Below are 26892 nucleotides of genomic sequence, written 5' to 3'. Positions count from 1 at the left end.
CCAAGCTCTGTGGCTGGGAAGCGGTGAGGGAAGCGGAGATGTGCCCACGTCCCGCATAGCATCTTAACCCAGGAAGAGCAGCTCCTGGGCCAGGAAACTGCAGGAGGCCGGGCTTGCTTCCTGTGCTCCTCTGTCAGTTACACTCAAGGGACAGGTTGTCACTGGGTGAGTGGCGGCCCGGGGTGACAGGGTGCTAGGCTGGCTGGTGTGAACTTCCGTTTCCTTGGGCTGAGTGTCTGCTGGACCACCTGCATTTGTGTGGTCAGGACGGCCGCGTCCCTGGGAGCCCAGAGGTGACCTCTCCGCCTGCTCTCAGGTTCCTCCAGGCCCTGGGGCAGGACGGGCCGTCCTGGGAGGCAAGGATTTGATTGAAGCTCAATATTTTGTAGTAGGCCAGTTGTTTCCTGTGTCCCGTCGTGTGCCAGTTTGGAAGCCCTCCCTCAGGTTAGTGCTTACTAACGCCCTGCGTGGCGCCTTGTGTTTGACAGCGCCCAGGGCCTGTGGGCGCGGCAGGCGCTCCAGAGGCCGTCCCATGTAGAGTGCGTCGCTGCGTGGCTCGCGCTTAGCCTCCCAGCTGACTGTGCTCCGGACGCTCCTAGGTGGCGCTCAGAAGCAGTGATGGGTGATGATGACATAACAGGGCCGAGTCACCAAGGAGTTACTGAGTGCAGCGCAGCTCATCAATATTAATGAACACTGTCACCGTTCACCTGTATTCCCAAAAGAACACAACTCTACAAACGCAAATACTTATTTCCAAGTTACCACTGATTGTGCGTTTGTGGCTTGCTTTAAGCTCCTTTAAGTGTCCCTACATATGGGCCCACGGGACATAGTGGGTTACTCCTGTGACATACCTGTGGAGTTCTGCCGGAGCCCTCTCCAGCGAGGAACTGGAGGTGAGCGGCCACCGGGGCTCAGGGCTGGTGCTCGGGGCCAGCTCCCCTCCATCCCTGCGTTCCAGAGGGAGTGGGGGGCTTGGTGCCCAGAGTGTGCCCTGCCAGGCCCTGTGCTGCCGGGCACGGTGAAGAGACTCCCTGCGTGCCATTTGCTATTGGAGGGGCCTGGAGTCAAGCAGCATGGTCTTCGTGCCCGCGGCCGGGCAGTCTGGACGGCCTGACCTGAAGGACGGTGAGGCGGGTTTCTCCCTCGTGGCTCTTGCAGCTCTCCTGCGTCTTGCCATCCTGCTGCCAGCCAGGGCCCAGGCTTCAGGGCCGCCGACAAGAGCGCTGATTTTGCACGTGGCCATGTAACTGTGGCTGGATTAAGGCTGGCACTTACACTTCACTTTTTTTCTTATTAAAAATTGTGGTGAGCTGGGTGTGGTGGCGCATGCTTGTAATCCTCATGCTTGGGAGGCGGAGACAGGATCGCGCAGGTTCGAAGCCAGCCGCGCTGGATTAGGAGACCCTGTTTCCAAATAAAATGTATAAAAATAGGTCTGGGAGTGTAGCCCAGAGGTAAAAGGGTTTCCAGGAACCCCAGTACCACAAAAAAAAAAAAAAAAAAAAAAATTGTGATGAGCCGGGCCCAGCATTTGGGAAGTTGAGACAGGAGAATCGCCATTCGCGGACAGCCTCACCTACTTAGTGAGGCCCTCTGCAAATCAGTGCTTTCAAAATAAAGACAAAAAATAGAGCTGGGGGTACAGCTCGAAGGTAGAATGCCCCTGGGTTCCATCCCTAGTACCACCAAAATAAATAAATAAATAAATAAAGACTACAAAATAGGGCTGGGAATGTAGCTCAGAGGTAGAATGCCCCTGTGTTCCATTTCCAGGACAGGAAAAAAAAAATTGTGATGAGCTGGGCATGGTAGTGCACACTTGTAATCTCAGTACTTGGGAGGTTGAGACAGGAGGATTGCAGGTTTGAAGCCAGTTTCAGCAATTTAGTGAGGCTGTCAGTAACTTAGTGAGACCTTATTTCCAAATAATAAACAGCTGGGGGTGTAGCTCAGAGGTAGAATGACGAGTTCAATTCCCAGTAAAACACACACACACACACACACACACACACACACACACATTGAATCGGGTATGGTGGTGTGCACGAATAATCCCAGTATTGGGGAGGCAGAGACAGGAATATCGTATGTTTGAGGCCAGTCTCAGCAACTTAGTAAGACTCTGTTAAATTAAAAAAAAAAAAGGGCTGGGGATGTAGTATAGAGGTAGAATGCCTGATTTCAAACCCCTAGTACCAAAAACAGGTATTGTGTTTTGAAATGTCTCCATATAAAAGTATATGACATATATCATGTTTACTTTTTTGTGGTGGTACTCTTTTTTGGTGGTATGTATGTGTGTATGTATGTATTTATTTTGCGGGTCTGGGGGTGGAACCCAGAGGCACTGACCTCTGAGCTACACCCTCTGCCCTATTTTTTTATTCTTTATTTTGAAACAGGGTCTCACTAAGTTACAGAGGCCTCACTAAGTAGCTGAGGCTGTCTGCGAACCACAATCCTCCAGTCTCAGCCTAAATGCTGGAATTACAAGTGTGAGCCACCACAGCCGGCTTCTTTTTTGGTGGTATTTTGAAAATAGGGACTTGCTAAGTTGCAGAGGGCCTCACAAATTGCTAAGGCTGGCCTCAAACCTGCGATCCTCCTGTCTTAGCCTCCCAAGTACTGGGATTACAAGCATGCACCACTATGCCTGGCTACAGATTACTTTATTTTTTTAATTTTAATTTTAATTTTTTTTTGTGGGTCTGGGGATGGAACCCAGGGACATTCAACCTATGAGCTATACCCTCTTCCCTTTTCTTTCTTTCTTTCTTTCTTTTTTTCTTTCTTTCATTTTGCAGATCTGGGGATGGAACCCAGGAGCATTCGACTTCCAAGCCACACCCCCTGCCCTATATTTTATTATTTATTTTTGAAAGAGGGTCTCACTAAGTTGCGCAGGACTGTCCACAAACCGCGATCTCGCCTCCCGAATGCTGGGATTACAAGCGTGCGCCACCACGCCCGGCTTCAGATCACTTGCAATTGTTAACCCAGTGTGTCCAAGAGGCACTGGAGCACACTGCCCAGCATCTCTCCCACACCCCAGAGGGGCTTCGGCTCCTGCGGTTGCTGGTTAATCGTTTCTTTTGTTAGTTCACCATCTGTTTGCTGTCCCTTGGTGCACAGCAAACCCCAACTTAGTGGCTGGAGCCTTCAGGGATTGCATTGTTCATAACTCCGGGTTGCCTGGGGGCCATCCACGTGACACTCTTCAGATGGCAGCTGGCTGGGAGGTCCAAGGAAGCTGCTCTCATCCCAGAGCCCAGTGCTGTCCTGTGCCCCTGCCTTCAGCTCCATGAACACCTTGCCTCATGTGTACCCTCTTCAGGCCCTGGCCCACAGGCCTGCCAGGCTACTGGGCCTGGGCATCGGTTCTCCAGCCCGATGCTCAGGAAGGTGCCCTGGGAGGTGTCTGTCCATGTCTGGCGTCTGCAGAAGCTTGTGCTGGGTGGTGTGTGTTGTTGCCGCTGGCTTGCTCTGGAGCAGGTCTCGGCAGACACACAGGCCACCTGTCCCCTCTTGCCTTCAGGCGGCCTCGGGCTCTGCTCTGCAGACACTGCAGAGCTCCAGCCAGAGGCCTGGATGGATAGAACTGTAGGGCCAGAAGCAGGGTCCCTGCCGGGAGGGGCGTGTGTGGAGAGAGGGAGGAAGGATGGATGTTACTGGTCTCCAGAGAAGGACACCTGGAGATCTGGCTCCGGGCCGGCACACTAGGGCTCCTGGCCAATGACCACGGCCATGTCTTGCCTGATTTGTTGGGTGGTTTCTCTGAGCTCAGCAAATGTCCTGCTTCTGAAAAGTGTCCAGACACGGCCGGTGGGTGGACCTGCTGTCCCATGGCGCTGGCTGTGCTGGCGGGAGGGGGCCTTCTCTGGCTCATCCTGGCCAGCCATACATGGCACTGAGCTCCAGGGTGCAGCGCTGCTGACTCATGCCAGAGGCTGATGTAACAGGGTAGTCTGGGGACGAGGAGTCCGAAGTCTCCCTCTTACCTGCCCAGGAGCAGCCGGGGCAGCTCTGGTGACCTGACCTCAGGGTGGCAGTGCAAACCCAGGTCTGGAATGGCTAAAGGAGACCACTGCCACTCGTGGGAACCCGGGCTGGGCGCCACAGCCTGACTGCTAGTCCATGCAGCGTGGTCTCAGTGCCTGCTGGTTTTTATTTTGAAACATTCCAAAATTGGTTCTTTCAAAAAAGGAAGTCCTGCTTGTTCTCCAAATTGCGGATCTTGATATGGACTTTGCAGCAGTGCTGGGCGGTCAGGAGAGCTGGTGCAGAGACTTATTTAGTCATGGTTTGTGCAGCTCACAGCTCGGCACCAGGCCAGGGGATTTTTCTGAGCATGTTTGCTTGACATGATTGTGGGGTTTCCAGGCATTAAGTCAAAGCATTAGGCCCTTGACAAAGAAACTGGCCAGGTCAGCAGCTCTTGTGTTCAGGAAGAACCTTCCTATTTTTCCTGGGACAGGCATGAGGGCAGAGGATTTTGATAGCAGGTGACTACCCAACTTTATGTAACTCCCTGAACCCGTGAATCCGAGAATTCTAGAGCGTGCACGCTCACACCCTGCTCCCAAGGGTCCGGCTTTACAGGGGTCAGGGAACTTGCCAGAGCCCATGGGTGTAGTGGGAGAGGCACCTAGTTCTGGAACACCCTGTGATCAAGAGTCACCCTGTCATTTCCTGAACAGTCATTTCACTTGCAGGATAAGAAAAACACAAGCAAAATAGAAAGGTCTTCTTTAAGCTGGGCATGGTGGCACACACTTGTAATCCCAGTACTTGGGAGGCCGAAACAGGAGGATCGTAGGTTCACGGCCAGCCTCTGCCACTTAGACAGTTTCAAAATAAATAAAAGCCGGGCGTGGTGACGCACGCTTGTAATCCCTGCACTTGGGAGACAGAGACAGGAGGATTGTGCAGATTCAAAGCCAGCCTCGCTGGCTTAAGAGACCCTGTTTCCAAATAAAAATATAAAAGTAGGTCTGGGAGTGTAGCCCGGAGTTAGAAGGGTTCCATCCCTAGTACCACCAAAAAAAAAAAAAAAAAAAAAAAAAAAAAAATAGGGCTGGAGTTTAGCTGAGAGGTAGAACGCCCCGGGTCCACCCCACCAAGGGGGAGTAGCTTCTTGGCTTCTTAAACTAAATGTGTCCAGCTGAATATGTGAAATGTTCTTTGTGTGTGTGTGTGATGTGGCAATACTGAGGATGGAACCCGGGGCATCTGGCTTCCAACCTACACCCCCAGACCTATTTTATTCTTTTTTTGAAAACAGGGTCTTGCTAAGTGGCAGATGTCCTAAGTTGTTGAGACTGGCCACACATTTATGATCCTCCTGTCTCAGCTCAGCTTCCAAAGTACTACTAGGATTACAAGTATGTACCGCCACACCTGACTTGAAACTTTTTTTTTTGTTGTTGCAGTACTGGGGATAGAATGCAGGGGCATTCTATCTATATCCCACCCCTATTTTTTATTCTTTATTTTGAAACCAGGTCTCACTAGGTTGCAAAGGGCTTAAGTAGCTGAGGCTGTCCTTGAAGTGCAATCCTCAGGTCTCAGCCTCCCAAATGTTGAGATTACAAGCATGAGCCACCAAACGCCCAGCTCGGAAACGTTCTTTTGAAAATATTTGTTATGCTGAGCGTGGTGATGCATGCCTATAATCCCAGTACTTGGGAGGCCAAGACAGGAGGCTCATGCAGGTTCAAAGCCGGCCTCAGCTACTTAGTGAGGCTCTCAGCAATTTAGTGAGACCTTGTTTCCAAATAAAGTATAAAATAGGACTGGGAGTATAGTCCGGAGGTAGAAAGCCCCTGGGTTCTTGTGAGCTACACCCCCAACTCTGTTTTATTTTGAAACAGGTCTTTTTTTTTTTTTGGTGGTACTGGGGTTCCTGGAAACCCTTCTACCTCTGGGCCACACTCCCAGACCAATTTTTTAATGTTTTTTATTTGGAAACAGGGTCTCTTAAGCCAGCGAGGCTGGCTTCGAACCTGCGCGATCCTCCTGTCTCCGCCTCCCACGCGCGGGGATTACAAGCGTGCGCCACCACGCCCGGCTGAAACAGGGTCTTTCTAAATTGCAGAGGCTAGCTAAGTGTACTGGTGCACACTTGTAATCCCAGCACTTGGGAGCTTGAGACAGGAGGATCACAAGTTTGCAGCCAGCCTCAACAACTTGTTAGGCCCTCTATAACTTAGTAAGACCGTTTTAAAGTAAAATAATAAAATAGGGCTGGGAGTGTAGCTCAAAGGCAGGATGCCTTTGGGTTCTATCCTCAGCACCACAACAGATACATTAAGTAAACTGCAGAGACTAGTCTCAAACCCGCCCTCCTCCTGTCTCAGCCTCCTAAGTGCTGGGATCACAGGCATGTCTCTCCACACCCAGCTGAATGTTCTTATATGAAATGTTCAACTGACCGTGTCTTTGTTGAGGTGATGGCAGCGGTGGTGTTTTTGTTTGCCTTTGTGACTTGCATGTTGCTTGCCTGGCAGTAAAGGGTTTTGTGTTTCGCCCTCAGTGCTTTGGGGTTTGGGGAACTTCTGCTGCTGAGTCAGCCCAGGTGTCCAGGACCACCGCACCATCCTGGCTTGTGGCTGGCATCTGTCCTATAGTAGAAGCGCACCTCCCTGTCTCCTGCACGTGTGTCATCTGGGAGCTGGGGTGGACGAGTGGGACCAGCTGGCATCCTTCCTTGGTGCTAACGAAAGGCCTCGGCTTTCTGCAGCCATGGATTTCCCCCAGCACAGCCAGCATGTCCTGGAGCAGCTGAACCAGCAGCGGCAGCTGGGGCTTCTGTGTGACTGCACGTTTGTGGTGGACGGCGTCAACTTTAAGGCCCACAAGGTGGTGCTGGCGGCCTGCAGCGAGTACTTCAAGATGCTCTTTGTGGATCAGAAGGACGTGGTGCACCTGGACATCAGTAACGCGGCAGGTACCCTCAGGCCAGGGCGAGCTTGTGGAGGGCCGAAGCTCTGGCTGGCCCTGTGCCATGCAAGGCCCTCCATGGAGAGCACCTGTAAGGTACACCAGCCCCTGAGCGTACCAGCTCCTGCCAGCCTGGAGTGAGGTTAAGGGGAGGCCTGGCAGGAAGGGCTCATGGTAAGCTTTTGGCTACAACATACATGGGGCGAGCCTGTTGGCAGGGGCAGAGCCCAGGCCACTCAGACACCTCCTGAGCCCTCTCTGCAGCACTGACCCAAGGGGGGCGGGCGAGGGAGGGAGGGAGGAGAGAAAAGATACCGATAATGGCTGGGTCGAGGGTGCAGGGCGGCTGTTCACGCTCCCTGTCCTTAGTGAGGGTGGCATTCGAACTCTGTGCCGCCCTGGCTGTCCTGTGCCTCAGCTGCCCAGCCCAGCCCAGCCCAGCCCAGGAGATGGCTCCACCTTTCAGAGCTGTCCGGTCATGCCGCTGAGTGGAGGGCCGGCTAGGCTGGTGTGGGGCCTGGAGGTGGCCTGTCATGGCTGCTGTCCTGTCTCTGGCAGGCCTGGGGCAGGTGCTGGAGTTCATGTACACAGCCAAGCTGAGCCTGAGTCCTGAGAATGTGGACGACGTGCTGGCTGTAGCCAGCTTCCTCCAGATGCAGGACATCATCTCGGCCTGCCGTGCCCTCAAGTCGCTCGCTGAGCCGGCCACTGGCCCTGGGGGAGACGTGGCGGCCTCAGCTGTGGGAGGTAAGCTGGCTGGCCAGCGCTTTTGATTGGCCTGCCTGACCTGGGGCACCTCCCTGGGTGGTGGTAGCCTCCTTTGCCCTGCTCTGTCCTGAGCCCTCCTGCCGCTGTCTCCTCCGGGGCCCTCCTCTCCTCTGACACTGTGGGTCAGGTTCTTGACACGTCCAGAGGACCCTGTGGACCCCTGCTGTGTCCCCAGTGCCGGCCAGGCATGGAGGGGGCCTGGGGACGATGAGAACAACGAACCGCTACGGAGGTGGACCCTGGGAAGAGCCAGCGAGTTCTGGGCGCGCTGTCCCAGGTGGTGGACACTCGATGGGAGATGGCAGGTCTGCCCTGTTCCATCTCCAGGAGGGGACAAGAGAGCCAAAGAGAGAGCTGCTGCCACCACACTACGCAGGCCGGACCACGCAGGGAGCAGCTCACCCACAGGCCTGGGCCGGGAGCCCAAGGAGGAGCGGGGTGGCCAGGCCGAGAGTGCGGCCAGCGGTGAGTTGTGTGATTTGGCGACTGGCTGGAGGGAGAGGTGGGTGTCAGGAAGTCAGACGGCCTGTCTTGTCACCTGCCAGCTGCCTGGGACCTGGGTGGTGAGTGGGACGAGGCAGGGGTAGGCACACAGGCCCCCTCACTTCTTGGCTCGCATTGTGCAGGCAGACCATGATGTCTTCTGCAGCGTCTCTTCCAGCTAGGGCAGACACCAGCAGCCTGGCCAGGAGAGCCATCCAGCCCTTGGTCACCTCTGATGCTCACCTCTCCTGCCCCAGGTGCAGAGCAGACCGAGAAGGCAGATGCCCCCCGGGAGCCCCTGCCCGTGGAGCTCAAGCCGGACCCCACAAGTGGCATGGCTGCTGCAGAAGCTGAGGCTGCTTTATCAGAGAGCTCGGAGCAAGGTACCCTCTGCCCAGCAGACGGGGCCTCACCGCGCCCGCCCCGGCCCGACCTCGCCTGTTCCTCTCAGCGCCTCACGTCAGCCTCTGTATCCCCCAGCGCTCTGCCCCCGCCTGGCTCTAAGTACCACACAGGGCTGCCTTGCTTCCCACAGTGCCCCCCACCAGACGCATGTTACTGAAAGCGCCTACCCCCAGCTGCCTGAGGCCCTGAACCTGCACCCCCAGAGCCAGTGCCTTACCTGGCCATGCTGGGCCATTTCCTCATTGTGCCCACATGCTCCCAGAGGCCTGCTAGGGGCCCAGAGACTGGGGGTGCGCAAAGCGAGGCAGCCCCGGGCCTGCCCTTCTGGCCACGGGGGTCACCTCCCAGTCACTCAGAGCCCGCCTTTCTCTGCAGAAATGGAGGTGGAACCCGCCAGCAAAGGAGAAGATCCAGAGGAGGAGGGTGCTGGGCCTGCCGTGGTCAGGGAAGAGGGGGCACAGCTGGAGAATGGAGAGGCCCCGGAGGAGAGCGAGGAGTCCGCCGGCACCGACTCTGGGCAGGAGCTCGGCTCGGAGGCCCGCAGCCTGCGCTCAGGCACCTACGGGGACCGCACCGAGTCCAAGGCCTACGGCTCCGTCATCCACAAGTGCGAGGTGCGGGCCGCGGGGGGCGGCGCTCGGCCTGCCCGGCGCCTGCGGTCCCCTCACCGCTCTCCACGCTGCGCCCGCAGGACTGTGGGAAGGAGTTCACGCACACGGGGAACTTCAAGCGGCACATCCGCATCCACACCGGAGAGAAGCCCTTCTCCTGCCGCGAGTGCAGCAAGGCCTTCTCGGATCCCGCCGCCTGCAAGGCCCACGAGAAGACGCACAGGTACCTGCCCCGCCTCCCCCGCGGGCCCGCTCCCCGGGGCCCCGCGAGCGCCCCTCCCGTCTGTCGCCTTCTGACCACGCAGCCCGCTCAAGCCCTACGGCTGCGAGGAGTGCGGCAAGAGCTACCGGCTCATCAGCCTGCTGAACCTGCACAAGAAGCGGCACTCGGGGGAGGCGCGCTACCGCTGCGAGGACTGCGGCAAGCTCTTCACCACCTCGGGCAACCTCAAGCGGCACCAGCTGGTGCACAGCGGCGAGAAGCCCTACCAGTGCGGCCACTGCGGCCGCTCCTTCTCCGACCCCACCTCCAAGATGCGCCACCTGGAGACGCACGACACCGACAAGGAGCACAAGTGCCCGCACTGCGACAAGAAGTTCAGCCAGGTGCGCCCGGGCCCCCGCCAGCCCCTCCCCGAGGGGACGCTCTGCTCCGCAGGCCAAGCCGGGCGGGGTTTGGACTGGAAGGGATCAGGCTTTACCTTTTACTGCCGGGACCTGACCTCTGGCCTCGACAGGTGGGGAACCTGAAGGCCCACCTCAAGATCCACATCGCCGACGGGCCCCTCAAGTGCCGGGAGTGCGGGAAGCAGTTCACGACCTCAGGTAGGCGGGGCGCCCTGGCCTCGCGGCCCGCAGCCCCCGGCCGTGCCCACACCCGGCCTGCGGTCTCTCCCGCAGGGAACCTCAAGCGGCACCTGCGGATCCACAGCGGGGAGAAGCCCTACGTGTGCGTCCACTGCCAGCGCCAGTTCGCCGACCCCGGCGCGCTGCAGCGGCACGTCCGCATCCACACGGGTGGGTGAGCAGCCGTGCCCGGGCGGGGAGAGCGCGGGGCGGAGGGTGCAGCGCCTTCTCCTCTGTTCCCAGGCGAGAAGCCGTGCCAGTGTGTGATGTGCGGCAAGGCCTTCACCCAGGCCAGCTCCCTCATCGCCCACGTGCGCCAGCACACGGGCGAGAAGCCCTACGTCTGCGAGCGCTGCGGGAAGAGGTGCCCGCCCACGCCGCATCCGGGTCCCCGGGCGCCGCAGGGAGGGGCTCTGTTCGGAAGTGGGGAGACCACTGTCCAAACTCCGGCTTTGCCCCGGGGTCCTCCTGTCTAGATGAGACCCCGACCGGAGCTCCTGCTCTCGGCCCTGCAGATTCGTTCAGTCCAGCCAGTTGGCCAATCATATTCGCCACCATGACAACATCCGCCCGCACAAGTGCAGCGTGTGCAGCAAGGCCTTCGTGAACGTGGGCGACCTGTCCAAACACATCATCATCCACACTGGTGAGCCCGTGCGCCGTCCGCCCCTGCCGGCGAGGGAGGCCCAGGGGACCCCAGCTGACCTTGGAGGCAGTTCAGGGCAAGTGCGGGCCCCTTAGAGGTTCTGGAGGGAGACGCCACTGGAGGCGTCCAGGAGCTCTGCAGTTGCCCCAGAAAGCCACCTACTGGAAAAGACAGGGCTGCCGGGCAAGCCGGGAGCTGGAGTGCACCCACCCGCCTTGGCTGCCTCCCCAAGGCAGGAGAAAACCTTGCCCTCCCCCCCAGGAGAAAAGCCTTACCTGTGTGACAAGTGCGGCCGCGGCTTCAACCGGGTGGACAACCTGCGCTCCCATGTGAAGACCGTGCACCAGGGCAAGGCGGGCATCAAAATCCTGGAGCCGGAGGAGGGCGGGGAGATCAGCGTGGTCACTGTGGATGACATGGTCACCTTGGCCACCGAGGCCCTGGCAGCAACAGCTGTCACTCAGCTCACAGGTGTGGGCTACGGCTGCGTGCCTCGGGGACGGCGTGGGCCGGTGCCGAGGCCTGTGCCTCAGAGCCTGCCTGCCGATTCTGCCCGCAGTGGTACCGGTGGGGGCTGCGGTGACCGCTGACGAGACGGAAGTGCTCAAAGCCGAGATCAGCAAAGCTGTGAAGCAAGTTCAGGAGGAAGGTGAGCGGGGCCTCCGGGGCGCGACTGCTGGCCGGCCAGGGGCCCTTCCCACCTGACCGCAGCCCCGCCTCCACAGACCCCAACACCCACATCCTCTATGCCTGTGACTCCTGCGGAGACAAGTTCCTGGACGCCAACAGCCTGGCCCAGCATGTTCGGATCCACACGGCCCAGGCGCTGGTCATGTTCCAAACTGATGCGGACTTCTACCAGCAGTACGGACCCGGCAGCACGTGGCCCGCGGGGCAGGTGCTACAGGCCGGCGAGCTGGTCTTCCGCCCTCGGGACGGGGCTGAGGGCCAGCCTGCACTGGCAGAGACCCCACCCACGGCTTCTGAGTGCCCACCACCTGCCGAGTAAGCAGGCGGCCCTTCTCCTGTTTATTTAAGGATGGATGGCACCCTAGAACTGAGAAGGGTGACTCTGTTCCCTAGGGAAAATAAATTTGATTATTTTCTAATGCTGCCTTTAGGGGTCCCTGTGGGGGCGGTGGGGAGCTGGCAGCCGTGGCTGATGCCACAAAAGGTTGGCACTGTTCCAGCCCTCCCAGGAGAGCCCTGTCGTCCCTCCTATGGAATGGGCATGCAGCCTCAGGACCTGTCTACTCAAGCTGACTGCTTTTCACCAGTTGGGGTGTGGCCAGCAAACTGGGGCCTAGAGACAGCAGCTCCACGTGCCCCAGGCTTGTGCGCTCTGGGGACACCGCTGTGCCCAGGGGTTTAGGCCACTGGGGAAGGGGCCAGTGAGGAGGCCCCCAACTGCCTGGTGAAAGCCAGGCAGCCGAGAGGCTGGCTCAGCCTCCGGGTCCAGCCCCATGGCTTCAGGGGCTTTGTCTACTTTGACCAAATCTGCTGAGCCTGGCTCAGGGGTCTTTCAGCCAGGAAGGCGGGCAGCTAACCTGGGACCAAGGGCCCTTCCTACCTTGACTGCAGCTCCGCCTCCACAGGCCCCAGCACATCCTTATTCTGTGTTGGCATCTCCAGTGCCTTCCAGGTTTCCTAGGAACCTGTCGAGGCCTGGAAGTCTCCCAGGTGCCTGTGCCATTGCTGAAGGTGCTCAGGTTCAGCTCTGTGAACAGGAAGCGCCTGGGCTCCACTTCACCAGTGGCCGACCCTTACTCCACCCGGGAGACATGCAGGGGCGGTGGGAGCACAGGGAGCATGGCTGACAGCAGGGAGGGAGCTCCAGGACACCATCCCGGCCTGCGCCTCTCCACAGCTCCCCCTGCAGCTGGCCTCGTCACAGGTGATACATCCTGCACAGGCAGGCCTTTGTGTAGGGCCTCATTGATACCGCAAAGATACCATGTTTGTAGTGCCAGGTCCCTGTCGGATGAACCTCCAGCACCGCGCTGGGAGGAGGGCAGAGAGGGTTCTGGTGCTCGACTTTGCAAGGGAGGTGGTCCCGTTCTGTATACAAATCCTTAGTGCCTTCCATGGTACCTAGAAACCACTCAGGACCCTGTGTACAGCTTCACAGTGATCAATACAGCAGCGCGGGAAAATGTTGAAGTGCAGTGTTTATCACAAAACTCTCTTGTACCATATGAGCTGTTCTCTGAGGGGGACTAAGACAGAAAACGCCCTGTGTCCAGACTCGGGCTAGCTGGTCCCATAAGCAAAGACCCTTCGTCCCTCCCACCCAAGTGAAAACCATATTCACACTTGTGGTGGTTTGTATTTTTTAATAAAGTTTGTAATCCAATGGACACACAAAACAAAACTGCGCTGAGAAAAACAGTTTCATAAATTAATAAGTGTTAGGAAGTCGGGGCTGTCCGGGTCACAGGGAGAGGGCTCGGCCAGGCTTTCTGCAGGTGCCGCGTGACACTTCCGCACCGGGAGCGGCCCGTGCTGTGACGAAGCGCACGTGTACAAATGAGTGACGATACAAAGTCTGAGTATGAAAATAAGATTTTTCTCTGAAAACACATTTTTGGCACAGATTAAAAAAAATGTATGTCGGGGAAATTTGATTTTTTAAAGTCAGTATTATATATATTTATATATATTATATATTTATATATACACACATCCGAGTTCTGCATATCCCATCGAGAAAGAAAATCCTTGTTTGTTCTAGTCCGATTGTAAACTGCACATCCCAGGGAGTCAAAGTGGCGGCAGCAGGAGAAAGGTGACCCCAGTGACCAGGGAGGGGCAGAAACCCGTGAAATGCTCCTCGACCCCGAGGCTGCAGCAGAAGCTCCAGGTCCTGTGTGCGAGTCCGCAGTGTGTGTGCACGTACGCCAAGATGTCTAGTCACAGCCTGTCTTCACTGTGCAAAGTAGAAGTCACTAATTTAGTGCAAAGGCAGTTCTGTTTTGTTTCTTAAAAACAGAATTCCACTGCCCTGTTCCTTTTCTCCAAAAAGAGGAGAGAGAAACCCAGCCCCCCGCCCCCCAGGTGTCCGCGAATCCGTCAGCCGGTGGTCTGTCCTGGGCAAAGCGTCCTGTAAACATACAAGGTAGCAGCACCACCGCCCAGAGGTCTGGCCCACAGAGCCGGGCAGGCGCACAGGCGCAGGAGGGCGGCGTCTGGGAGTGGAGTCTGTCCCTCTGCAGCCTCTCCGCCGCCGGGCTGGGTTGTCCTGTGTTCTTTTTCTGTGGCAGGGCCTTGGGAATGCCCCGAGACGACGAGCATCGCGTGCTCACACAGAGGCAATGACGATCATGAGGTGGGGAGAGATGCTGGAGATGCTGGCCAGGAGGTCGGGAGCCAGGCGGGACAAGTGGCTCTCAGAGAACTCGCAGGGTGGGAAGATCTGCAGCACATAGGCCGGCTGGGGAGGGGCGAGAGAGAAAGTGGGATCCCCTGTCTTCACACCCCTCTCCCCACTACACTTTGACAGGCCCTAGAGAGAGAGGCCCGAAGCAGCCAGGCCAGGTCAGCTTCCCAGGAAAACTGCAGCCACCAGACGAAACCTGGCCAGTGTCAGGAAATGACTGCCATGTGCCCCCAGCCTCTCAGCTGCTCCCTGGGGGCTTCAGGACAGGTGGCTGCGGCCCTTCTACACACTGCTTGTTGCCTCAATTCAACACTTCTTTGAGCTCCGGGCCACTCTGGGTGTCAACGGTAATCCATGCCACCAGATGGCCAGCCTACCTGCCCTAGGCCCGCCCACCAGTGCCCAGGACTGACCTGATTGGAGCCAGGGTTGGGAACGTTGATGATCCCTGCCGCCTGCTTAGCCTGCAGGTAAGTGATGAAGGCAGCCTTGAGGGACTCAGTCTGGCTCACCACGTCCTCTTGGTCACGACCACAGGGCAGAGCCAGCAGCAGACAGTAATCTGTCTCCACCTGGGGCAGAAGGGCCAGTGGTCAGGGCCTCCAAGCCAAACAAGCCCACACCCAACCCCGGTGGTAAGTCCATTAAGACGCCCAACCTCTGAGATGACCTTGTAAGTCCACTCTAGTATTTACTGAATGAAAAGCCTTGCTTCTGGGTCCTAGAGGATTTTATATCCACAAGTAGAAAGAGAATGTGTTAGCCAGAAGCAGGCTTGTAATCCCAGTACTTGGGAGGCTGAGACAGGAGGATCTGGGTTCGTGGCCAGCCTCAGCAACACTAATTACTGAGGCCCTCTGCAACTAGTGAGACCATTTCAAAATATAGTATAAAAAAAGTTGCTGGCAGCCGGGTGTGGTGGCACAAGCTTGTAATCCCAGCGTTTGAGAGGCTGAGACAGGAGGATCGCGCTGGTTCGAAGCCAGCCTCAGCTACTTAGTGAGGCTCTCAGCAATTTAGTGAGACCCTGTTTCCAAATAAAATATAAAAAGAGGATAGTCCGGAGGTAGAAAAGCCCCTGGGTTCTACCTCCAGTACCAAAAAAAAAAAAAAAAGTTGCTGGGCGTGGTGGCACACACTTGTAATCCCAGCATTTGGGAGGCTGAGACAGATCGTAGTTCAGAGACAGCCTCAGCTACTTAGGACACTTTACAACTCAGTGAGACCCTGTTTCAAATTGAAGGATAAAAAATAGGGCTGGAGGTGTAGCTCCGAGGTAGAATGCCCCTGGGCTCCATCCATCCCCAGCACCACAAAAGAGAAAAAAAAGAGAAAGAAAAGAGAATGTGTCTTTGGTTGTCCACTTCAAGAATACCACTACTGGAAAGTAGCTGGGTGTGGTAGCACACACCTGTAATCCCAGTGGTTGGCAGGCTGAGATAAGATTGCAGGTTTGAAGACAGCCTCAGCAATGTAGCTATACTCTCAGCAACTTAGCAAGATCCTGTCTCAAAAAAGTAACAGTACCCCTGGGTTCAATCTCCAGTACCTTTCCCCACCCACAGCAGAGCAAAAAGGCAAAACAAAAGTGTTGATTACTGTGCTACGTGCCAAGCGGCAGCCTGGTGGGGCCAACTGTCTCCCCTCCCTGTGGGCCTTGGGTCTTACCGTCATTCTTCGGGCGACCCCTTCCAGCTGCGAGGCCTCCAGCCGCATCCTCTGGGCGATCCTCAGTGGGGGGCCTCCTTCGGAGAGGGGGAGGGACCGATGGGCCAGGACGTTGTTGCCGGAGACAAAGTGGAGCTGCACAGCAGCCGTGTCATTCTTGAGGGCCAGCAGGCCCTGCCACACGATGGGGTACTTCTGCTCATAGGGACAAAACAGAAGTGAGCTCATGGCTGGGGAGTTGGGCCAAGCTGGATACAGCCCTAGGCAGCAGCTTACTGGCCTATGTCAGCTAAGAAGTCTCAGGACAGCCGGGCGTGGTGGCGCACGCTTGTCATCCCCGTGCTTGGGAGGCAGAGACAGGAGGATCGTGCAGGTTCGAAGCCAGCCTCTCTGGCTTAAGAGACCCTGTTTCCAAATAGGTCTGGGAGTATGGCCCAGAGGTAGAAGGGTTTCCAGGAACCCCAGTACCACCAAAAAAAAAAAAAAAAAAAAAAAGAAGAAAGAAAAAGAAAGAAACCTCAGGACAGCTCAGAGCTAGGTGTGGTGGCACATGTTTGTAATACCAGTACTTGGGATGCGGAGATAGGAGGATCAGGTTTGAAGTCACCCTCGGCAATTTAGTGAGGACCCTGGCAATTAGACAGAGACCCTATTTCCAAATAAAAAATAGGGCTGGAGATGTAGCTCAGGACAAAAGTGGATTCAAGCCCGGCAACACACACACACATGCACGCGCACACAGTTGAGATTGTGGGCGACCCATCCATGCTTACCTTCAGCAGCTGGACCATATCCACAGGTCTCTGGGAAGTCAAGTGTGGAGAGGAATCTTGTTTGGGGGCTGGTGGGGCTTCAGTGTGTGGCGGCAGGGCCAGCCCTGGTGGGGTGCTGGGGCCTGAGGTCGTAGCAACAAACAAAGGCTGCTTCGGGGCAGCCTGAGCGGGAAGCGCGGCCGGGAGGTCAGGCTTCGTGGAGATGGACACGGGGGAAGGGTAGGACGTCTGGCTGGCTTCCACTTGTGCCCTTTGAACCTGGGCATGGGGCTCGGGCGGCCTGCTTGGAGGGGCAGCCGGAAGACGGGGCTGCTCGAGCCCTCCCGTCTGGGTCCCTTTTGCCTCTTGAGAGACCTGAGGCATCTTGCCATTTGGTGACTGGCTGGGCTGGCTGGGCGGGGCGGGTGGCACCGGAGGGGCGGGCTGCGTAGACTGGGCAGGCTGCAAAGGCTCCCCTTCAGGAGGGCCCTGGAGTGGGAGAGAAGGCAAAGGACGGAGTCAGTCTGTCATCACAAGTCCCTGCGCCCGCAAGTGACCCCACGGGCCGCGGGAGTTCACCTGCAGGGCAGCCTCACCGTGAGAGGCGGGCTGGTACTGCTTGGTGCCAGTGATGCAGCTCTGAGACCCAGGTGAGAGGATGTCACCTACTACCTCCCTCCCCACCACAGGCAGAAGCCACTGCACCAACCATTCCCACAGCGCTCCCCTACCTGGGGATGTTCACGGTGTGATGTGGTCCTCCAGCCCCAAGTTCAGGAAGCCCCTCTTTAACACCGCAGGGATATTGAACTACAGCCTACCTGGCCAGCTCGCCTGCACCTCAACCAGTCTGGAGCCAAAGGCCGATCCCTAACCCACCTCCGCTCTAAGGGTGCAGAGCACACACCCCCACGCCACGGCCAGCACATGCAAGGAAGACCTGGCTTCTCACCTGGGCAGGAGTCTTGGTCCGGGAGGGTAGCCCAATTGAGGAAGCAGCAGGAAACTGGTTGTGTGTGAGCTGGGCTGGGGCGTGGTAGGTGCGGATGTCGCCGTATCTGTACTCCTGGAACAGCTCCCCGCTGGAGTGCACAATCTGCACCCCGTGGGTCACCACCACAGGTGGGGTCAGCGGCAGCCCTTGGAGTTGGTTGCTGGGGGTGACCGTGAGGATGCGGGCTTCGCCGTGAGAGGCGGGGGCTGGTGCTGCTTTGGCGTCTGGAGTCTTGGCAGCTTCTTTCGCGGGCTGCTGAGGGGTCTTGCTGACGGGCGGGACCTTCACCACGCCCTCTACAGCCCTGGGCTGCTCACTGACGGCGGTCACGTGCGGGTGCACCATAATCCTCACATCCCGAGGCACAGTGTACGGGTGCAGCCGGTACTCAGACTGCATGACCAACACCTCTGACTGCACGGGGGCTGCGGCTCGGGCGACGGGGAGGTGGTAGTGCACTTCCTCCTCGGGAGGGTGCTGGGGGGCCAGGGCAGGCACACCCGCTGTGGCGGGCTGTGGCGTGCCCGCACGCTGCGGGGCCCTGACCTCTATCTGCTGGGGCTGCAAGGGGGCTCGGGGAGAGGGAAGCGTCTCTGGCCGGATGCTGTAGGTGATGCTGGGCAGTGTGGGCGTGTTCATTCTCACCTCGCCCTGTGACAAGTGCCCCAGGGCCACGGTCTGCGTGATGCCGTGGGGAGGCATGATGACGGACTGCTCCGGGTGGATGCTGGAGATGAACTGAGGCACTGGAATGCCTGCGGCCAGCATGACCGTGGCATTGGTGGAGAGCGCCGGGGACGCAGTGCTGCTGGGGTGGCACGTCCTCGGGAACGAAGATGGCGCGGGCCCACTGGGTCGGGGAGAATGTGCGTCGGGCTTTGTGGCCGCCGCGTGGGAGACGGTTCGATCTGTTGGGGTGCTGGGCCCTGAGGTGACATGGTTCACTTCTGCAGGTAGTTTGCTGGGCAGAGCAGGAGGATGGTGGGGAGTGAGCGTGGACCCCAAGTTAGCTGGTTGAAGGACCTTGGTCTCGATTTTGAGGGTGACGGGGTCAGCGAGCTTTTTGTTAGTGGTAACTATGCTCGGGGTGAGGACCAGCTGGTTGTGGACCAGCACCGGCGGCGTGTTTATTCCTTGGGTGAGAACTTTCACTGTGCCACCTTGAGTCACGGGTGTGGACACAGAGAGGTGAATGGGCTCGGGCTTCTCCAGGGCCGGCCGGTCGGCCTTAACGGATGAAATCACAGGGGAGGCATTGTACGTCTGGGCAGTCAGAACCAGAGTGGAGTGGGTGGCCATGTTCGCAAAGCCTGAGGGAGGCTGAGGACCTTTGGGCGCAGGCTGCGACGGCGTGACAGCGTCAGCTTTGACCTGGGACTTGGACACCGACTGCTGAAATTCTATGTCCATTGCACTAGCCGGGGGGATCTGGCTGATCTTGGCGCTGATCCGCTGTGGGCCTTCAGTCTTCTGCCCCGAGTAGCTCAGAAGCACAACCCCCTCTGAAGTGTTCACACGCAGCCCTGCGCCGGAGCCCGTGTCTGCTGGGCGGTCGTCGATCACGGACACAGACCCAGGGTGGAACCGACTGTTTTCATTACTGCTCGACCTCGGCTTGCACTTTGCTGAGGGTGCGATCACGGCACCTGTCACGGTCGCTGCACCGGCTGCAGCAGTCACACCGCCAGAGGCAGCGGTCACTGCACCCGCCGCGACGGTCACTGCGCCCGCGGGAGCACTCACGGGGCCGGTGGTGGCGGCGTTCACAGTGCCTGTGGCGGCGCTCACTGTTCCCACCGTGGCATTCACTGGAGTGGTGAGGACGTTCACGGGCCCTGTGAGGACGTTCACAGGCCCCTTCAGGACGTTCACGGGCCCCGCAGGGGTGCTCACTAAACCTTTCAACGTGGCCACCGAGCCCTTCACAGGGCCTTTCAGGGCATTCACTGGGACCAGGGAGACATTCACCAAGCCGGTCAGAGCACTGACGAGGCCAGTCAGTGTCGGAGGAGCTGGTTTTGCCAGAGTTATCTTCTGCGAATTCTCCAAATCAATGCTGACAGGCATCCGACTAATGACAGACGTAATTTTAGGAGCAATGACTGGTGCCACCTTCTCTTTTTCGGTGGCTACAGGCGCCTCTGGGGCTTGGGCATCAGAGACACTGGTTACTGGGGCTGCTGGCTTTTCTTCTAAGGAAGGCTTTTTAGATTCAACCGGAGGGGGCGGTGCCTCATGCAGGCAAGGGGTGGCACTCACAGGCTCTGCAATGGCCGTGGTGACACTTGTGGAAGTGACCCCTGTGGCAGATATGTATTTAGGGTCCATAAGGATCTTCCTCAGTGTACTGGAACTAGTGTCCACGTCAGAGGCCTTGGTGTCTGGCGGAAGAGCTGGAGACGGAGTGGACTGGGCCCGAGGCTCCTCCTGTCTTGTGATCCACTCTGTCACCTTAGCAGGGGGGCTCTGGTGTGGGATTCCCCCACAGCTGACCTCAGGGGGTGGGAGCTTTGCTGCACTCACAGAAGGAATTGTGGGTGGGGGTATGCTGGAGTCACTGGGTGGGGTCACAGGGTCACTTTCAATAACTGAGTGCACTTTGAACCGGGCTTGAGGCTCATCATCCACTGGTGCTGGCTGGGAAGGAGGGGGAAGGTCTGGGGGCACAGAGGCTTTGGTTGGAGTCTTTTCTTCAGGGCTGCTTTCTTGGGGCACACTCTCCACAGACAGAGTCTTGCCTGGGTTGGAAGCACATGCCTGAGGAGGACTGGAATGGGCTTTTTCACTCTGCTTTTCCTCCTGTGGAGGTTCTGGGGGTTGTTCAGTTGTCCCCTCATTTGCAGAAGGGCTCTTGCTCTGAGCCTGGACAGAATCAGAGGCCTGAGTCTCCATGGCAACGCTGGCCTTTTTGTTTGTGTTCCGCTTGCGGCGTGACCGAGTCGACTTCTGTCGCCCTTTGTCTTTGCGAGTTGGAGCAACCTCCGCCTCTTTTGGCCCTTTGGTTTCCTGCACGGGGTGGGGGGTTTCACTGCCATTCCCTCTGGCATCCTTGGTCTCTGCTGAGGGACCAGGGGTGCTGACAGGTGGCCCAGAAGACTCCGTAGCAGCCTCTGTCTCCAAGATGCCAGACACAGCCTCATGGGTCTCGGGCTCCATTCCCTCCCCTGGGGGCTGCAGCGCCTGTGTCTGGGATGGCTGATCTGTCTGAGATTCTGCAGGATAAGGGGACGTGGTGGGGAAGTTTTCTGGCTCTCCAGAAATGTCACTGATGATGGAGCCAATGGCTGCAGCCAGTTCTGTTTCACTCGCCTGGTGTGCAGGCTTATCCCTGTCCTCCGTGGCCAGGCCCTCAGGCGCACCTGTGGCTGCAGTCTTGTACGCACCGCCGGAAGTCTCGGCCAGCTTTTCGATATTCTCCACAGCCTGCTCCAACTCCATCTGCTTGGCTAACTGAGAGACTTCCGGGGACAGCTTAGAGGCAGACGCATCTTCCTTCTCCAGTTCCTTGCTGGAATCAACCTGATCATTTTTTAACTGGGATGAGGAACTGTCTTCCTTTTGGGGGCTCTCACTTTTCTCGGGGGAGACTGCCACAATCCCAGCTTCCTTGTCCAGAGCCTGTCCTGCAGCAGCCACACCAGGACTTGCAGCCGTGTCTGTGTTTTTCAGATGTGCAGACCTGTCTACTGCTGACCTCAGATTTCGAGACCTTCCTCTTTTAGATTTGGAGTTTTTTTCAGGGGCTGTTTTTTTCTCCACTATTTCGACTAGGGGAGCTTCTGGCACATTCCTGTCTGAACTGGTGTCTTTTCTGTCACGTTTCTGTTCACTTCCTGCTTCTTCCTTATCAGCCTTGGCTCTGGTGTTATTTTCTTTCGCATTTACCTGGGGACTTGCTGCAGCAGCAGCCTCGGCTCGCTCAGCATCAACTTTCGCTTCATTTTTCCCCCGTTTCCCCTGGGGACCGCCGGCAGCTGCTGACTTTTGGGACCGTGGGGATCTCCACCCCTCTGCTGGCCTGGATGTTTCTGTGGATTCTTTGGTCTCATTCTCGTCCTCCTCATCAGCTCGGCGCCGAGTTTTTGGAGGCCGGCCCCGCCGAGGGGTGGTGGGAACCACCACAGCCTCCTGAAGCTCTCGCTCCAATCTCTTTCTGGTCACTCTCGGTTGCTCCACTGGCTCTTTGGCTGGAGAGCGGCTTTCGTGATCTGTCATGGTCGCATACACACTCCTGACATTCCGGCGCCTTGTTCGGCTGAGAGGCAAGCTTGGCTCAGGGTGTTCGTGATCTGCTGCGACGTTTTTAGAAGCAGTCCTTGTAATCTTCTCTGCCTCCATCTTCAGTTCTAAAAGTTTCTGTGCTTCTCCCCGAGGAGAGTTAGCCCGCTTGAGTCTCTCCCGGTCTATCCTCTCACTCTTCCTCGTGACGGGCTTTGCTACCACACTTGCCACCGCAGTCTGGGCCGGAGCCTTGGACCGCTTGCTTTTGTTTGGCTTTTTATCTTTTGCAGCAACTGGAGGTTCCACCTCTACTTCTTCAGAGGCTTGAGGCTGAACCTCTGGAAGGACTTCCGCTTTCTGATTTGCACTCGGCTCCACATTTGCAGTTGCATCCGGCTTTTCCACTTTGGGCTCGTTTGCTTCCTCGGGCTTCTGAGCTGGTTTTGAAAGTGGCTGCGTAATATCAGTTTCTGGATCTGCACTGCTCTCCACCTGGGAAAATGAGGCCCCAGGAGTCAGAGGCTTGGCATCCAGATGCAGGGGCGACTCGGTAGCCGGGCTGCCTTCAGCAGGGGAGGGTACCACGCCTGCACCCTGGCTAGTGTCCACTTCTGGGGGCAAGTCCACTGACTCTGGCTGCTCCCCCAGGACAGGAGCTGGTTCAGACACAGGTTTTGCTTCTTCTGAGATAGAGGCTGGCTCCGTGGCTTTCTCCTCCATCACTGAAGGCGCTTCCACTGCCTTTTCACTTGTCCTCTCTGGTGCTGATGACACTGATTCTGGGGTTACAGCTGTGACACTGGGAGGCCCGACTGAAGGTGGGGTTTTCAGTTCTGACTCTCTGTTTTCAGAGGCCGATTCTGGGGTCTTGGGATGATTCTCTGTGTCCTCCTGTTTCTCACTCTCTTTGGGCTTTTGGTCTTTTTCTTTTTCTCTCTGTTGCATTCGTGTGAGCTCTATAAATTTGCTATGGAACAGAACCACTGGCTCTTGAACTGAGTCACTGGTGCTGTTGGCTCCATCAGATGTCTGCCTCCCGTATAACCTTCCAGAAGTGAAGTCGGACTCTTCATCTTTCCTCTCTAGATGCTGCAATCGCTTGGAATCTTGTTCAAAGATGGAGCTGTGTAAAAAACGAGAGGCAAATAATTCTTGCCGCTCCTGCTCCTCCTCTTTATGATCATCTTTTTTATCATCCATTTTCCCTTCTGCATCAGTCCTGATTTTTTTCTTTTTCATGTACCAGGATGGAATAGGCCTTGGAGCAGAGTCAACCTTTTCTTTATCTTTGTTGTTTCGAAAATTAGCAAATCGAGAGTCCCAGTCAAGAAAGGACCAATTTTCTTCTCGTGATGAAGAAAGGGATTTAGCTCTTTCAAGCAAAGCTTTAGTGTCTGGTGTGATTGTCTTATCCAGCGCAAAGGAATAGAATTTGTTCCTTTCTAAAGAACTAGAGAGTCTTTCATCTCGCTCACGTAGTTTGTCTTCTCGGTCCCTCAATAAAAAAGACAATCGAGAATTTTCATATAATGCAGAGGCTCTGGGTGAGTGGGATTTGTGCTCACCATCTTCATCAGAATCAGAAGGCACCTCCCCGGGTTCCAGATCTCGTACAGACCTCTTTCGCAGGCTGTCTCTCTTAATTATGCTATTTGGGAAGCTCACATCTAATCTGTTGGCATCCTGCTTCATTTGAGAGTCCCAACGACTTAAATCATCTTCAGAATTCAAGGCAGATAGCTTTATTTTGGCCATGTCTGCCATCTGTTCTCTTCTGCTAGAGTCATAAGGATTAAACTTTAAGGACTCTTCCCTCACTGCTATATTAGAATAGGATAGGCTTTTTTCATCTACTTTAGGAGACCCTTTTACTGCCATTAGCCTAGGGGAACCTCGGGGGCCATCATCTTCATGGAAAGAACCATGGCGGAGACTGGGAGAAGAGCCAGCCCTTTCAGAATCTTCACTGATTTGGCGCGAGCTTCTGTAATTCCTCTCTCTCTTGGTGCCGATATCAAAATCAACATGATCCATCCTTTTCTTTTTGGTGGGGGGTGAGTCGTCGGTGACGTCTTGAGGAGGTTTGCCTACTTCGTGAACAAGGCTCCGTCTTTCGTACTCATCTACATCTTTCTTAGGGCTGCCAAACTTCTCAGACTTGGCTATTTCCATCTCCATCTGCTGTTTCCTACGACTCTGCTCCATTTGTTTTCTGTAACTTTGTGTGTGATCAATGTCGATGCCAATTTTTTCTTCAGGATTTACTGCATGAGGTTTCTCCTGGCCTGATTTACGCTCAGGTGTTTCATCACGAAGACTGCAATAGTTTTTCCTGACATCCTCCCTCTCCGGTCCTTGGTCATCTAAGAGCTGCAGCTGTTTGGGCTGTGGTTTGGAGGGGATGGGCTTTTTTGACTGAGGTTCTTGATTCTCCACAGGTTCACCTGCTGGTTCTCCTAGTCGTGCTTGTAGGTCTGAGCTCGGCCTTGAGCCAGATCCAACAGAAACACTGGCCAGCTCCTGACAGTCTTTGGGGCTGGGGACAGTGTTAAGCCTATCCAGCTTGATTTTTTTAGACTCTCTTTTAAGAATTTCTTTCCTCACAGGCTTTCTTTCCAACTCTCCTTCCCTCAGCAGATTGACATCTCTAGATGATGTGTCCGGCTGCTTTTTTAAAAGTGCCCGAGCATCTTCCACCTCGGGACTGCTTTTCTTGACTTCTGGTTTCTGCCTTTCTACTTTCAAACTGGAATCTGCAAAGCGCCTCTTCCTGGCTTCCAGCCTCTCCAGGTCCGCGGCACTCACGCCGTCGGCGGCCTGCTCTGGCTTGAGGTGCTTCCGGGGCTTGGGCCTGCCTTCCCGCTCTGCTGCTTCGGTGTGACTCAACAGTGCCTTCTCCTTTGGCCCTTTCACTCTAGTAGACTCCAGTTTAGACGGGTCTGATTTTACAGGCTCGGTCTGAGAACCCTGCAGTTTCTGGTCCAGGGTCGATGACTTGAGGGTGTCGTTATCCAGCCTGGATTTCAGCTTTTCCAGCGGAGGGTGGTCAATGACCTTTCCCTCTTTTTCTTTTACTCGTGTCAAAACCACACAGGGCATGAGTTCCAGACGATTTTTCGCCATCCCTTCTTTGTCTGCTTTCTCTCTGCTTAGTTTATTAGAACTCCTTGGTTTTTCAGGGCTCTGCTCTCGCTCATTTTCTTGGTCTGTTTCTGAAGACTGAGAACTAGGGGAATGCATTTTTCCTTTTCGCTTTTGCTTGTCAATTTTGTCCTTTTCCACTTTTTCCTTCCGTATTAAGCGTCTCTCTCTCTCCACTCTCTCTGGATCAAAAGTCCGTTCTTTATCTGCCTTTTCATTTTTTGCATATCGCTCCAAACGAGACTTATCCAGCTTCTCGTACCGCGGAGGGGACAGTGAGCTGCAACTGCCACTCCGCTCTGAGGACCGGCTGTAAAGCCTCCGCTCAGAATCACTGGGCAGCCTCTCCGGCGGGGAGGGGGATGCGCCAGGGCTCTGTGGACGTCGCAAGTGGACTGGACTCTGACTTCGCTCGATGGGCCTCCGCTCATGGTCTCGGTCCCGCTCAGACTCAAACCTCTCCCGCTCCCGCTCCCGCTCTCTTTGCCTGTAACTATATTCCCGAATATCTTGTTCATAGGGGTCACTTCTGTAGTCCCTATACTCTCGAGGATCATCATAGTATCGCGACTCATAGTAGTCTCCTTGGTAAGTCTCCCATTCCGAGTAAAATTCCCTTCCTCGAGTCGGATAGTCCCGCCTAGAGTCCTCAGGGTAAGTGCCTGGAGTCCGAACACTCTCATAATATGTCCGATCTTGGTTATAGTCATAGGATGCCCTTCGCTCCTCTCTGCCAAAACCAAAACATATGTTATTAGTTCTTGTGTCTCAGTACACATTAGATCATACAGATGACATCAGGAAGTCCTAGCTCTAAAAGTATTCAACATTTTTTTTTTTTTTTTTTTTTTTTTTTTTTTTGTGGAGCTGAGGGTTGAACCCAGGGGCATTCTACCTCCAGGCTACACCCCCAGCCCTATTTTTTATTTACTTTGAAACAGGGTCTCATTGAGTTGTAAAGAGCCTCACTAAGTAGCTGAGGCTGTCCACACACAGCGATCCTCCTGTCTCAACCTCCCGAGAGCTGGGATTACAAGTGTGTGTCACCACGCCCGGCTAGTCAACATTTTTAATTAAGTTGCACTTTCTCTGCAATACATCAGACACTAGCCACATAGAGCTTTGAACTCTTGAGATCTGAGCATAAAATACATATCTTTTTTTTTTTTTTTTTTGGTGGTACTGGGGTTCCTGGAAACCCTTCTACCTCTGGACTACACTCCCAGACCTATTTTATATATTTTTTAAAATTTGGAAACAGTCTCGCCAGCGAGGCTATCTTCGAACCTGCGCGATCCTCCGGTCTCTGCCTCCCAAGCGCGGGGATTACAAGCGTGCGCCACCACGCCCAGCAGAGATAAAATTTTAAGATCAAAATGCTCATTATCTGGATTTTATTACATTATTTCATGTGTTAAATTATTATAATGCACTCCAATAAATACGTGCAATTGTGTGTGTGTGTGTGTGTGTGTGTGTGTGTGTGTGTGTGTGTTACTAGGGATGAAACCCAGGGCTGTTCTACCTCTGGGCTACACTCCCACACCTATTTTATATTTTATTTGGAAACAGGGTTTCACTAAGTTACTGAGAGCCTCACTAAGTAGCTGAGGCTGGTTTTGAACCTACACGATCCTCCTGTCTCAGCCTCCCAAGTACTGGGATTTTAGGTGTGTGCCACCATATCTGGCATGTGTGTTTTTTAAAGAATTAAAATTCTCAGCCGGATGTGGTGGCTCTTAGTACTTGGAAGGCTGACATAGGAGGATCATAGGTTTGAGGACAGCTTCAACAAGTAGTGAGACTCTCATCAACTTGTTGAGACCCTGTTTCAAAATAAAACTAAAATAGGTCTGGGGTATAGCTCTGAGGTAAAAATATTCCTGGGTTCAATCCCAAGTACCACACACAGACAAATATAAAAAAAAAAAAAAAAAAAAGGAAATTCAAATTCTCTAAGCCTCAATAATTTATTTAAATTGAAAATAGGGTGGTAATTGGGTAGGGGCTAAATGGGTAACGTGCACATGTATGTC

The 26892-nt window shown here is 55.5% G+C and overlaps 2 protein-coding genes across 3 annotated transcripts in view; one reads left to right on the top strand and one right to left on the bottom strand.

Annotated features, from left to right (window-relative positions):
• Positions 1-6747: 6747 nt before the first annotated feature.
• On the top strand, positions 6748-11713 carry ZBTB17 (zinc finger and BTB domain containing 17; the record flags this gene model as incomplete). The annotated part of the gene is made up of 15 exons (XM_080691324.1): positions 6748-6952; positions 7504-7692; positions 7889-7945; positions 8041-8178; positions 8454-8579; positions 8977-9215; positions 9293-9435; positions 9518-9818; positions 9950-10037; positions 10113-10229; positions 10302-10422; positions 10574-10704; positions 10966-11175; positions 11264-11353; positions 11430-11713. 15 exons carry the CDS (start codon positions 6748-6750, stop codon positions 11711-11713), a joined length of 2439 nt encoding a protein of 812 aa, XP_080547450.1.
• Positions 11714-14002: 2289 nt separating this feature from the next.
• The window catches only part of SPEN (spen family transcriptional repressor), a gene marked incomplete at both ends in the record, with an annotated part of 83993 nt that continues 71103 nt past the window's right edge, over positions 14003-26892 (bottom strand). For both annotated transcript variants that reach the window (XM_080692274.1, XM_080692275.1), the window contains 5 exons: positions 14003-14134; positions 14494-14652; positions 15749-15943; positions 16522-16989; positions 17453-25586. In XM_080692274.1, the coding sequence (XP_080548400.1) occupies positions 14003-14134; positions 14494-14652; positions 15749-15943; positions 16522-16989; positions 17453-25586 (9088 nt within the window). The remainder of the gene's footprint in view (positions 14135-14493; positions 14653-15748; positions 15944-16521; positions 16990-17452; positions 25587-26892) is intronic.

The sequence above is a fragment of the Muscardinus avellanarius genome (genome assembly GCF_963383645.1).
Source record: "Muscardinus avellanarius genome assembly, chromosome: 3".
NCBI lineage: Eukaryota > Metazoa > Chordata > Mammalia > Rodentia > Gliridae > Muscardinus > Muscardinus avellanarius.
This window is presented reverse-complemented; position numbering and strand designations above follow the sequence as displayed.